Raw genomic sequence first — 13,774 nt, 5'->3', positions numbered from 1 at the left:
TTAAAATAAATACTAATAGGAAAGTACTGAAAATTGCTATTTTGTTTATTTGTTTTCTGTGTCTCGTAGCTTTATTGTCCCTCCTTTCCTTTCTTACTGCCTCCATTTGTGTCTTTGTTTTGGGTTTTTTGTTTGTTTTTAGTGATATGCTTTGGTTCCCTTTCATTTCCTTTTGTGTATATTCTGTAGGGGTGTGTGTGTGTGTGCAAGCTCACTTGCATCATTGCAGTTATATAAGACATCTTAAAATTATAGCATTCTATTTTAAACTGGTAACAACTTCAATTGCATTAAGAACTCTACTCCTTTACAGTTCCAACCTCTACTTTTTTTATTGAATTTATTGGGGCAACATTGGTTAATAAAATTACATAGGTTTCAGGTGTACAACTTTATTAATATATCATCTATATATTGTATTATTTGTTTACCACCCCAAGTGAAGTCTCCTTCCATCACCATTTATTCCCCCATACCCTCTTCTACCTCTGCTTTGTTATTGTTGTCACCAATTATTCTTTATGTATTGTGTACCCGTTAACATAGATTTACCTTTTTTGTTTTTGTCATTTAAATTTTATGCATCAAAGTTACTATAGTGCAGGTTATGTATTTGTGTATTTTTATTAGAGAATCTTATATTTTTATATGGTTTTGTGTTGCTTTCTATTGTCCTTTTATTTCAATTTAAAGGATTCCCTCAAGCATTTCTTTTTAAAATACATATATTTTTTTTATTGACTTCAGAGAAAGGAAGGGAGAGGGAGAGAGAGATAGAAACATCAGTTGTGAGAGTCATTGATCAGCTGCCTCCTGCATGCCCTCTGCTGGGGATCTAGCCCACAACCTGGGCATGTGCCCTGACCAGGAATTGAACTGGGATCTCCTGGATCATAGGGTGACACTCAACCGCTGAGCCACACCGGCCTGGCCCCTTTAGCATTGCTTGTAGAACAGTTCTAATAGTAATGAACTCCCTAAGCTTTTGTTTATCTGGGAAAGTCTTAATTTCTCCTTCATTTTTGAAGGACAGTTTGCCAGATACAGTATTCCTGGTTGACAGTTTTTTCTTTCAGCAGCTTGAATGTATCATCCCACTCCCTTCTGGCCTGCAAAATTTCTGCTGAGAAATCCACCGATAATATGGAAACTCCTGGGTATGTTATTAATCACTTTTATCTTGCTACCAAGATTGTCCTTTGTCTCTGACTTTAGACAGTTGGGTTATAATGTGTCTCAGTGTGCTTCTCTTTGGATTTATTCTAGTTGGAGGTTTTTGAGCTTCTTGAATCTGTCTGTCCATTTCTTTCCTCAGATTTGGAAAGTTCTCCATCATAATTTTTTTTGAATAAGCTCTTTGCCCCTTCTTTCTCTTCTCATTATGGATTCCCATGATGTGTATCTTGATCCATTTTATAATGTCCATAATTCCCTGTGTTCTTTTTTCTCCTCTGACTTGATGATTTTAAATGATCAGTCTTCAAGTTTGCTGATATTTTCTTTTGCCTGTTTATATCTGCTGTTGAACTTTTTAAATGAAATTTTCAGTTCAGTTTTGTAATCTTCAGTTTTATTATTTCTTAGGTTGTTTTTTAGTTTCTGTCTCTTTATTGATTCTCATTTCATACACATACCATTTTCTGATTTCATTTAGTTTTCTGTGTTCCCTTGGAGGACATTCAGTATCCTTAAGACAGTTATTTTACATTCTTCGTCAGGTAGTTCATAGGTCTACATTTCTTCAGGGTCAGTTTCTGGAGTTTTATTTTGATTCTTTGATTAGTCAGTGTTTCCCTATTTCTTTTCCTTGTTGGGGTTTTTTTGCTGGATTTAGGAATTTGAGAAAAACAACTGCCTCTCAGTCCTTGCGTACTGGCTTCATTCAGGGGAAGAACTTCACTAATCAGCCTGGCTTCAGGTTCTTGATCTCTCAAACCTTTTTTTAGCTCCTTCTCCCCCTAGCTTCTGACTGTGTAACTGCAGCTCTAACATACTGTTTTTACCTCTGTTTTCACCTTCCAAACTCTGATGCCAGTCTCGTCAGCACTCCAAGTCAGTAGAGACAGAAACCAATCTCTTGGGCAGCCCCTAGACAAGCCAGAATTTTGGACTAATGGTCCAGTCTTTTGTTTCTGTTTTAAAGGGAAGAGCCCTGGTATGAAGGATTACTTCTCAGTTGCTCCTTGCTATGCTGTGTAGGGGAAGGAACATGAACAAGCATGCCAAATAACACAGTTTTTCTTCCCCTTTTGCTGGCATCCCCTCTTGGTTTTATAATAGCCTGTGTTCTATAGCTTCTCATCTGATCTCTAGGGTTCTCACAGAGGTACTTCGACCTGTCTGTTGTTGTTAACTTGGTATCTCTGTGGGGGTAGGAGGACCTGAAGGTTTCTAGTCTGTCATTTGACTAATGGCATTAACCCTTGTACCTCTTTAAGTACAAGGAAAACCTTCCTAAAGTCACCCAACAGACTTCTCCTTGGCATACCTCATTGGTATATCTACCTCATGGACTTACTCCCAACGAGTTACAACAAGGGAGTATAATTATCATGGCTTGGCTTATGTTAATGAGAATTCGTGCATTGGGATTAGTAAGGGACTCCTCTCCTAAAGCCCATCACCACTTGGTACCTGAACAAAACAGTTTCTATTTGTAAGAAAAAAACAGGGTAATAGCTCTTAGGAAGCAGCTGCTCTTTTCACCTTAAATGTTAAATTGTTTATTGTCTCTTTTAGAACTGAAGAGATTCCTCTGAAAATCTTGGCCCACAATGGCTTGGTTGGAAGACTTATTGGAAAAGAAGGCAGAAATTTGAAGAAAATTGAACATGAGACTGGGACCAAGATAACAATCTCATCGTAAGCCGCTCATTCAGATTCATTGTGCCCAGTAATGGAGAATTTGCACCTTTTTTTTTTTTTATCCTCAATTGAGGATATTTTTTCGCCCACTGATTTCAGAGAGAGTGGAAGGGAGGAAGGGGGGGGGACGGAGAGAGAGAGAAACATCACTATGAGAAAGAAGTACTGATTGGTTGCCTCCTGCCTCCTGTGTGCACCCCAACTGGCGCCCGGTATCGAATCTGCAACCCAGGTATGTGCCCTGACTAGTTATCTAACCCGAGACCTTCCAGTGCACAGGATGACACCCTAACCCACTGAGCCACACCAGCTGGGCAGAATTTGAGCATTTTGAGATGCCCAATTCATTCATCTGCTTTTCTATAAAATGGGAATGTAATCATAAGTGATATAATTATCTCCAAAACCATAAAAACAAATGCATAAATAGTTACCAATCAAACATATTTTACTGCAGATATGATCTAAATCACTACAAAGATTTGAGATAAGATGGTAGATATTCTATTATACAGTGTGTGGTAAGGAAATGCAGTCTTCTCCCCACCTTCTCCACCGATGCTTGTTTGTTATCCTCTAGGATTTATTTTTCCTTTTGAAAAAAGGAAATTTCTCTTTTTTTCCCCTGTGGCCAGCTTGCAGGATTTGAGCATATACAACCCTGAAAGAACCATCACTGTGAAGGGCACAGTCGAGGCCTGTGCCAATGCTGAGATGGAGATAATGAAGAAGCTACGTGAGGCCTTTGAAAATGACATGCTGGCTGTTAATGTAAGTGCCTCATGCTTTCTTCTGCTGGTTTTCACATGTGTTCAGGTAGAACCCAAACATCTCTAAGAAGAATTGTCATTCATATAGTGAAGAAGTACCTTAAAATAGATATGCAGAGTTATTCCTGCCTTCTTGGGACAAGTGCATTAAAGTAATTAGGAGACCAACTAGTAAGTCATGATAAATGCACTGGACAGAATAGTGTGAAAACATTAAAATCCTAACTTTGAAGATTTTAAAACGAGAAATTGTCTATAATACAATGTTAATTAAGAATATATAAAAGTGTGTATAACTGGGGGTATAGTTATGTAAAATAACATGGATAAAAATGACTAGAAGGCCACATATAAAAATCAAATAGCTGATATGTTAGGAAAGTGGGATTTGTTTTTTCACTTTCCAATTTTAAATGTAAATACTTTAAAATTAACTTCTGATTTTCATCTCTTGCTTACTGATCTGCTCTTTTAGATTACCCAATAAATATTGTCAACTACCTCAGCTCTAATACTTCCAACAGACTGATTTGGGTTCATCTTTCCTATTATCGTTATCTGGTTCCCACTTTGTAATGAGGAGACACCAAACTGGCATCAGAAATATTAAAAATATTTGTCCATCGGCAAAGCTCAACTCAGTAAATGTTTTTATTATCTGTAATAATGATTTTTGAACATATACTGAAGAGGAAAGGATACTATGATAAACCTTGATATGTCCATAATCTAGCTTCAGCAGTTATCAACCCATGGCCTGTTTTGTTTCCTCTGAACCGTCCTCTCCTTCACCACCCCCTTTGGATGTCCTTGTAGCAAATCCCAGACCTGGTAACATTTCATAGAGGAGTAAATGCTGACAAAGAGCTGTGTAGGGTAAATCCGATTCCCTCACTGCAGCACATCCCACAGCAGCTGCCCTCTCACTCAGGTCGGTCTCCCACCTTAGCAGCCACGCCACAGGGCACTTACAAGACATGATGATGATAAGACTCCAGCATGACCGCCTCTTCCCATTTGTCTGTGGAAGTATCATCCAGTGACCTCATTGTCTTCTTTTGGGCTCTTGACATCTTGTAATAAATATCTCTTTCTGTGAACACCTAGGGTCTGGGTGCTCCAATCATCTCCCCCGGAGCCTGTCACTTAGATTCCTTCATGTCTGTACCAGTTACACATTGACGGATAAATAACCAGACTACTAGATCTTATATATCAAATGGGTAAAGGCTAAGGATCCTGGCTCTGCTATTCCAGACATTCTAAAAGAAGGCGAGTTGCTAGGCGACCCTAGCCACAGATAAGGAAATAGAAGATGTTCGAGAACTGCTTAGTGTTTGGGGAGATAGAGGTGGGGGAAGGTTGGACACAGGCCAGGGTGGTGGACGACGTTTCTCAGCCTTTGAAGGGCTGTGTAGTTGAAACTCCACTCTGTCCCTTTTGCGACCATCGCTGAAACGGCAGCGGCCAAAATGAATTCAGTCCCTTTTGACTTCTGATCAGAGCAAGAACCATAAAAGGCGTTTCAGTGCACCTTCCCACTTTCGCTGGAAGATTGTGTCTTTTTCCAAAGAGCTGAGACAGAAGCAGTGTTCGCTCCATGCCCATCAGAAAGGATGATTAAGTTCAGGTTGTGTGAGGACATTACAGAGGGCAGCAAATTGGCAAAGTGGTCCAAGTCTACAGGAAGAAATATGTCATCTCTGTTGACTGAGTGCAATGGGAGAAAGCTCATGGCACAACTCTTCATGTGAGCATTCACCCCAGCATGGTGGTTATCACTAGACTAAAGCTGGACAGGCCGCATAAAGATCCTTGAACATAGAGCCGAATCTCGCCAAGTAGGAAAGGGAAAGGACAGATGCAAAGAAGAAACAATTGAGGAGATGCAGAAATAAAGTAACCTCATGTACAATTTCATTAAAAACTGTTAAAATGGGGGGGAGGGGAACACCTCGACTCTAGCCTGTGTGAGCATTCCCATGTTTAAATGTGAAGTAAACAAGCAAGGGAGAGGATCACGAAGCTGGCAACTAAGTGGTGGAAAAGCCAGAGTTGTGAACCATCCTGAATCTGGAAGTGGAGATTACATGTGGTGTCCTAGTGAAGGGTCTGATCTTTCCCTGGATAGAGTTATTAAAAAACTATTGATCCAATATGTTTTAAACATATCCATTCAACAAATACTTGTTGAGTGCTAACTATGTGCCAGGCACTGAGCACACAACACTAAGACAGCCTCTGTGCAGAAGGAAATTGGGGTCTGAAAGGGAAAGAGGTACCTACACAGGTGATCCACATACCATGTGGCAAGTGCTATTTTAAGGAAACATAGGAATGTTAGGAGAGCACAGAAAGGGTATCTCTCACCTTTGGGGTGAGAGAAGGCTTCCTAGATGAGGGAAAACCCAAGCTCAGGTGAAACCCACGTGATGAGTAGGACTTAGCCAGGTGAGGAGCACGAGGAACACATACCGTGCAGGGGCCCAGAGGTGAGAGAGGCTGGACAAGTGCCCTGGGTCCCCAGGAAGAGCCTTGTTTGCTGTTAAGATGTGTAGATACTCTCAAGGGTGGCAGAGAAAGTTTGAAGAAACACTGCGGCCAGGTTGAGGTTTGGAGAGCCCACCCCAGCAGCCGGGTGGGGAAGAGGTCTACAGGGCCAGGGCAGAGCTCATTAGGAGTCACTAGTGCCATCCAGACAAGAGATGGGAGTTGACCCAGGCAGCTGGGACCCTGGTCTCCTCCCCTCATCTTTTTCTCCATTTCTGTTCCCAGCAACAAGCGAATCTGATCCCAGGGTTGAACCTCAGCGCACTTGGCATCTTTTCAACAGGACTGTCCGTGCTGCCTCCACCAGCAGGACCCCGAGGAGCTCCCCCCGCTCCCCCCTACCACCCTTTCACTGTGAGTAGCTCAGTGTTCAGAGGCTTGCTTGGGCCCTGGGCACCTCCAGGCGGCAGCCTAACTCTGCTGTGTTGAATCAGAGCTAACACTTTAATGTGGACGCCATGCCCATAAGTGATAGTAGGGTGAATCCAACATGTCTTAGGACTTCTTCCTAATGGACAGATTAATATTATTCCACTATCCTCTAAATATGTGCTCTTAAACATGAGTTATCTAGGAAAGAAAGAATCCACTAGCAAATCCATTAACTAGAGGCCCATTTATTGTAAATAAAAAAAAAAAAGAAAAGGATCTGTCAGCTCAAATAAGAATCTTGAGTGTTGTTCATTTATTGAAATACTAGGGCACCTGGGTGTCTGTCTCCCACCTATGTCCACAACTCAAATGCATTATATTTGAAGAATGGGCAGATTTTAAAATAAAATAGTACACAGTGTTTGTTTCAAAATACTTAGCACAATGCCTGGCATTTAGTGGGTTCTCAGTAACTATTGTTTGAATCACAATAACAAAAGAAGAAATGTGAATTTTATGAGTTTTATGCTTGTTGCTCCCATTCACAAGCATTATTCAGAATCAGTACATCACCAAGGTGTGGTTAGGATACTCCACAGCTGTTTTTTTAATTCTTAATTCTCCACACATGCAGCTTATTTTTAAAGCAAACTTTCTTTCCCCCAATGTTCATACTGTTTAAACGGGAAGAATCAGGTTGGTGAACATTACCTTAGCCACTTCTTTCTTTTGAAAGGTGGCCTCTGGTGTAGACAGTGCAGTGTGAGAATCCAGTTCTTCAGGTTGTCTGTTGGGAGGTGGCATGAACACACTCTGCTGTTCTGCCAACAAAATGCCGACATAAATGGGCACTCATGTCCTTAGTCACAAGAACTTACACATTTCTTCAGTTGTGTTTATACATAGAGCTGAGTCATTTCTGAATACCATTTATTTAGAGTGATATCCATTTTCCCTTAAACTAAAGGGTAGGGCCCAGTATTGAGCCGTGTGTGTGTGTGTGTGTGTGTGTGTGTGTGTGAGAGAGAGGGAGGTGGTGGTGTGTGAGGGAGCTGGTGTGTGTGTGTGTGTGTGTGTGTGTATGTATGGGAAGGAGCGTGTGTGTGTGTGTGTGTGTGTGTGTGTGTGTATGGGAAGGAGCGTGTGTGTGTGTGTGTGTGTGGGAAGGAGCGCGTGTGTGTGTGTGTGTGTGTGTGTGTGTGTGTGTGTGTGTGTGTGTGTTAGAGGGAGCTGGAGATTGGGCAGGAGGGATTGTGGCTGCTCCCAGGAGCAAGACCAGCTATGAGAGGTGCACATCCCATATCTGCTGTGAGATTTGAGAATGACCATGCTTGGCGCAATTCAGTGGCATTGAGACACATCTCATTTCTTAGGAGGAAGACTGTATATACTGCCTACGGAAGGTAATGTAAAGCCAGACTACCCTCTCACCTAAATAACATAAATGGTGGGGGAAAAGATTTAATAAAACAGACCACTTCTAAAATTGATGATCTAAAATAGAGGTCATCATCTTTATCTTCCATCTTTTTCTTAATGATTTGTAACAGCTAATTACATATTAAGGCTGTTAAACCATTTGTCATGTTAATGTTTTCCAGCAGCTTATCATTTCTCTTTGCTTTATTCGTAGTGTCCTGTGCCATAATAATTTAAAATAAATATATTTTGAACAAACTGTTGCATGAAGTAAAATGTAAATGTTTCCCTTCAGCCTTCCTTCTCTGACCCAAATTGTACCCAACAACCACTCCGCAGAAGTATAGCACTGTTATGTTTACACATATTTAAAATGTTTTCTCAGCATATATACAATCATATTGAAAAATACAAATGGAATCATGCCATGTGCAGTGAATTACAAGTTATTTTTTTACTTTTTATGGGCATCTTTCCATAGTTGGACCCCTAATTCTCCTTAATGGCTACATAGTTTTCCATTGGGTGAATTTACTATAGTTTTTCTAGACATTTGGGTTTCTTCTAGGTTCTTTGCTTACAGAGAGTGTCAGAATGAATATCTGTATACATAAGTCTTTGCACAAGTGAGTGAGTATATGTGAAAGTAAATTCTCTTAAGATTGGAATTAGTGCATCAAAGGGTAGATGCAATTTAAATTCTCACAGATTTCCTGTTGACAGAATTCATGTGGAAATTTTAAGAATGAAAGTAGCTAAATCAGTGACGCTTCCCTTTATGGATTTCTTGCCTTTGATGTCATGCTAAGGAAGAAGCCTTCTCCCATCCCGGTGTCTTCTCACAGTAATTTTTAGTTGCTGGTTTTTAGGAATTGTTGCTTATATTTATATCTGTAACTCCTAGGGAATTTATTTTGACTTATATTTTGAGATAAGGATCTGACTTTGTTTTTGCCCCCCAAATGGATAGCCAATTTTCCCAAAGTCATTTATTGAATAATGCACCATTTTATCACTCAACTTGAAATGTGAGCTTTGCCATGCACTAAATTCCCACTTAGTCATTCCTGGACTCTGTTCCATTATTCGGCTTGTTTCTACACGGCAGTTGCTATAGTTTTGTATTCTCTTTGACAGTTTTAACAGCAGGATTCCTTTTTTCTCAAAAATTGGAGGTTGCCAAGAGAATGCTGGTCTCATAGCCCCCTCTTGTGGGCATGAGGTATCACCGCAGCCTTTTTCTATGTCACGAAAGCTAAGGCTTGTACTACAATGGGTTCCTTTCCACAAGCCCCCGCAGGTGCTCTGGGCGCCTAGAGCACCGTTGGGAGACACTCCCCACAGTCATTACATCTTTCTTCCTCTGAGGCTAGTCCGCTCTCCAAGCCAAAATGGGGAACAGTTTCATTTTGTCCCTAATGTGTCACGAGGCGAAGCTGTGATCTGGAGCTGAGTCCAGCTGGAGACTCGAGATGGAGGGAACCAGATTTGCTCAAAGGCCCTCCAGTGAAAGCTGGGTCCCCTAACGCCCAGGCCACATCAGGTCTGACCTCTGCTGGAATGGTCTCCTTGGGAAGTTTCTTGCAGGGTGGGCCTGAGGGTTGGTGCTCAGAGCCGGTCACCTTCCCTGTGATGGGCATGTCGGCATTTACGTGGCCGTATGTAAAGAACAATAACTAGACTTTGAAATCAGACATTTTCCTGTTCCTAGGACCATTGTGAGGTTTAAGTGTTTCAGAATAGATGTAAAGGAGCTATCATAGTGCCTAGTGCACAGTAGGTATTCAGTTAAAAAGCAGCTCCTTTTTCATCGTAGTTCTCCTAGTAGCTCTGTTTTCTTCTATCCACACCTGCCTTCCTGTCCCCTGCCTCCCCTTCCCCGTACTCACACCGTGTATTCATTCTCTTCCTCTCCTCTCAGTCTCTTTTTAAGTTTCTCTTTTCTCAGTCTCTCCATCCTTCTGAAATGCCCTGATGGGGCTCACTGACCTGACTTCCCAGGAGCACATTCGCTTGTGTGACTCCTGGGTATGGTCCTCGCGCTGTGTGTGCGCGTGTGTGTGTGCGTGCGTGGGTGCATGCGCTACTGTGGTAAGTCCCTAGGAGTAGAAAGCACAGCTCAGCCAGAACTGCTCAATACTCGGCCCACCCAGTGCTCCAGGGGTGGAGCAGGGGTCTGAGCTGTAACGGGAAAAGTGTGTAGACACGAGTGTGGCCAGGTGATGGTGCAGAGAGCCTGTGTTGTGTGTGGTAACCTTGCCACCCTGAGTTTGGTGAGTGTCCCTGAGGGACTGACTGGCTGACTCTCTCCTGCTGCAGACCCACTCGGGATACTTCTCCAGCTTGTACCCGCCTCACCAGTTCAGCCCGTTCCCGCATCATCACTCTGTAAGTGCCTCTCAGTTCAGCCCCATTGCCGCTTTCCCTCACCTGTGGCTGGCACCGCGTGGTCCTTGGCGGGCTGACCCCAGAATGTTCACGGTGTGAGCGCTGGGTCCTGAGGCTCCAGGCCGTCCTGGGGTGAGACATCGCAGGGCGCGTGTGCACCAGACTGGCCAGCGCTCCAGTCCACCGCAGGTTCTTCAGAGCGCTGGTGCGGTCCCGTTCACAGCCCTGTGGATGTTTACAGTCCTGTAGGTGGCGGGGAAAATGGTTCAAATGAGTGGTCAACAGGCCAGATTGAGAGGCGTTGCTGAGCTAAAGACCAGAGTTTTCAATGATCTTTGAACAAAGTCTAGCAAGCGGGGTCATTTTATTTCTGCGTACTCCTGTAGCACAGACCCCTCGTGGCCTTGCCCACGTCTCTCAGGACTGTCACTAGGCGGCCTGGTCAGGGCAGGTTTAGTTGTCTTATTTTGAGTATGGCTCCAGTCTAGTGAAAATTCCATTCCTGGCTGCGACGCACGGGGCTGCTTCCTGTTCCCTCTGACAGTGCCTCCCAGCCCTGTGCTCGGGCCAGGGACACCGAATTGATTTCTAGGCTGAAGATAGGCCAGCCACACATCACATTTGTATGTGGCAGAAACCCTGTGAGTGGACAGCTTCCTGTGTCCAGCAAATGCGGAGATAGAGGCCCCCGAGGAGTTGGCATGTAGGCTGGCGTGTCATGCTTGCTTGTGTTCAGGCTCCTCCTTCAGGCTTCACACCTGCTGAGGCCTAGGCCACAAAAGAACCCATGCACCATTTGGGCCATTTTCTTGGTCATGGGGCCACCCCACCATTTGGCCCATAGACAGTCGGTAACTTCCTGGAAGAGCAACCGCCCTGGGAATGTCTTCTGTCTTGTCTTGCCCTTCCAGTACCCGGAGCAGGAGATTGTGAATCTCTTCATCCCAACCCAGGCGGTGGGGGCCATCATCGGGAAGAAGGGGGCGCACATCAAACAGCTGGCTCGATTCGCCGGGGCCTCCATCAAGGTAAAGCGTCTCAGCAGCCGTCTACGCCCCACCCTCTTCTGCCACCACCTCCCCACCCATGTCCCTTGTTCCTCTGTCAGTCCCTAGGGTGGCAACTCCTCCACCATCCAGGGTCAGAATCCCACAGGATCTGAAAAATTCACCTCCAGAACTATTCCCATCACCTCTCTCATTCCTTTTTTGTTAGACTAACAGCTGAATTAGAGAAAATATTAATAACAGGTAAGCCATCCCATTTCTCATTGGGTTTCCATGGTCCTCTCCCAAAAGGCTGAGGACTTTTCCCAAACTAAGGGAGCGAGTTTAAGTGGAGCAGTTGTTTATACTTAGCAGTTTTCAGCGCTTTGATGCTTTAACTGAGTCCCCACTTCGCAATCCCTTGAACTTTGAAAAACTCTTTGAAAAGCGATGGGGAATAAGCCGCAAATAAACAAAAAGCCAATGACATAACCTGATACGAAGCCGAAGCCCCGGGACTGCGGGGAGCTCAGGAAGGAAGGGCCCCTGATTTACAGGAAGGGCTGCGCGTCCAGGTGTGGCTGCAGTTACATACCCACGTCTTGCCTCCTGGAGCACATGAAGAATCGTCAGAGGAGCTGAAAGGGAAGGATTCTTCGGCCCTGGTCCTGCTCTCAACCCAGCTATCAGCTCTGACTCACGGGCGGAATGCTGAGCACGTCCCGAGCCTCATGAAGCACTTTCGGAAACAGAGTTTCCGTTGTTACGGAAAATAATGTGCTGCCATGGGACAACGCGGAATTCCGCACGGGGAGTCTCGTGACTTGGAGAGAAAGAATGCTTACACTCTCTCCCCCAGAAGAGCTGGAATTTCTCCCACAGCAAATGTGCCGGAGAGAACAAAACAACACACTCCAAGTAGCACAGAGCAAGCATTGCAGTGAGAGTGTAAAGGAATTTGTTTTAGGTAAATCATTTCCCCTTCCAGGCCTCATTTATCCCTCCTGCAGAGTGGGTAGACTAGATGAGAGCCCTAAGGTGTGAGGGGACAGTGGTGGAGCATGGGGGAGCCTGTGCACCCTGCAGGCTTTTGCAGGTGAAACCTGGCCCAGGCTGGCCCCTCCCCCTAGTGGGACAGGTAAGTATGGAAGACCACAGGGCTGGCTGTACCCTGAGGGCCTTTCCAAGTGGTCAGTCCTGTGGTCTGAGATGCTGTGCAGGAGACAGAATGAGATGATTTCAACTAAAAAAGGACTTGAGGAGGCATCTCATCAAATCTGCCCATTTTTTCCCTAAGGGAGAGTTAGAGGTATAGGGACACGGCCAAGGCAGGCACGGGGCAGGACTGGCTCTTAGGTATAAATTCTGCTGCCCCGTAGGACACCGAGCACCTACTGGGGCTAATTGCAGTAGCTCTCCATTTACCATTGCCCTTAAGGGACTGGGGCCCAGAGAGTAACGAAGGCCACATAGCTCAAGAATGTGACACCAAGGTTTGACAAGGTTATGCTGTTTCTGGTCCAGTGTTTTTCCACTCTACCAACCTGAGTGCTAGACCAGAATCATTCCCAACAGGCCTTTCAGAAAATGAGACAGAGAGATCAATCCCTTGGGCTCTGCCCCACAGCCTCCCCACAGCCCCTCTATGTCCCGGAAAGGTCAAGCGGTGGCCTGTCACTGCTGATGAGCTCTGTGATGGGCAGAGACAGTGGTGCCGCACCAGGGCCAGGACGGGCTCTGCGGCTCGGCGTGTGCGGATGTTCCTTACGCTCCTTCTCCAGCCCCTGCCTCTCTCTCAAGTGGTGGAAAAGAGAGAAAACCAGGGGAGCCAAGTGTGTGTGAGAGAAATTGCCTGCTTTTTATTTATTTATTTTTTAATCCTCACCTGAGGATATTTTTTCCCATTGATTTTTAGGCGGGGGAGGGGGAGGGAGAAAGAGGTGAGAGAGAGACACATTGATTGGTTTCCCCCTGTACTCACCCCAACTGGGGCTGGGGATCAAACCTGTAACCCAGGTATGTGCCCCTGACCGGGAATCGAGCCCATGACCCTTCGGTGCCAGGCTGATGCCCTAAGCATTGAGCAACACCGGCCAGGGCAGAAATTGCCTAATTTTTAAAACCAGCCTGGTTTTTGCTAGATTCCCTTTATCCTGACAGGTCTCTGAAGCAAGATCTCCCTCCAGAGAACCCCGCTCCTGCCTCACAGTTTCCAGAGGCCACAACCAGGGCATGTTTGATGCTGACAGGGCAGGGAGAGAACTTTACACAAATGAGTGGAAGTGTGGGTGGAGCTGAGGTTGGGGAGGTGCACCCCGAGATTGCTTTGGTTACAAGCAAGAACTGAGCTCCCATTGCTCACCTTAACTGCACAAAATTCGGTCAACAGTGCCAGCTGGGGACACCCAGTTCCTGGTCTTGCCC

The 13,774-nt window shown here is 44.8% G+C and overlaps 1 protein-coding gene across 7 annotated transcripts in view; it reads left to right on the top strand.

The window, feature by feature from the left end:
• The window catches only part of IGF2BP2 (insulin like growth factor 2 mRNA binding protein 2), a 128,654-nt gene that overhangs the window by 107,504 nt on the left and 7,376 nt on the right, over positions 1-13,774 (top strand). For 4 of the 7 annotated variants that reach the window (XR_013998951.1, XM_081139247.1, XM_081139243.1 and 1 more), the window contains 7 exons: positions 1,077-1,157; positions 2,740-2,862; positions 3,501-3,636; positions 6,411-6,539; positions 7,931-7,960; positions 10,296-10,364; positions 11,276-11,392. Coding sequence is in view for 6 of the 7 variants with exons in the window: in XM_081139247.1 (XP_080995373.1) it covers positions 1,077-1,157; positions 2,740-2,862; positions 3,501-3,636; positions 6,411-6,539; positions 7,931-7,960; positions 10,296-10,364; positions 11,276-11,392 (685 nt within the window). In the remaining variant the exon portion in view is untranslated. The remainder of the gene's footprint in view (positions 1-1,076; positions 1,158-2,739; positions 2,863-3,500; positions 3,637-6,410; positions 6,540-7,930; positions 7,961-10,295; positions 10,365-11,275; positions 11,393-13,774) is intronic. The other 3 variants (XM_081139244.1, XM_081139245.1, XM_081139246.1) reach the window with 3 other exon arrangements.

Source organism: Miniopterus schreibersii (assembly GCF_964146895.1).
Source record: "Miniopterus schreibersii genome assembly, chromosome: 5".
NCBI classification, from domain to species: domain Eukaryota; kingdom Metazoa; phylum Chordata; class Mammalia; order Chiroptera; family Miniopteridae; genus Miniopterus; species Miniopterus schreibersii.
This window is presented reverse-complemented; position numbering and strand designations above follow the sequence as displayed.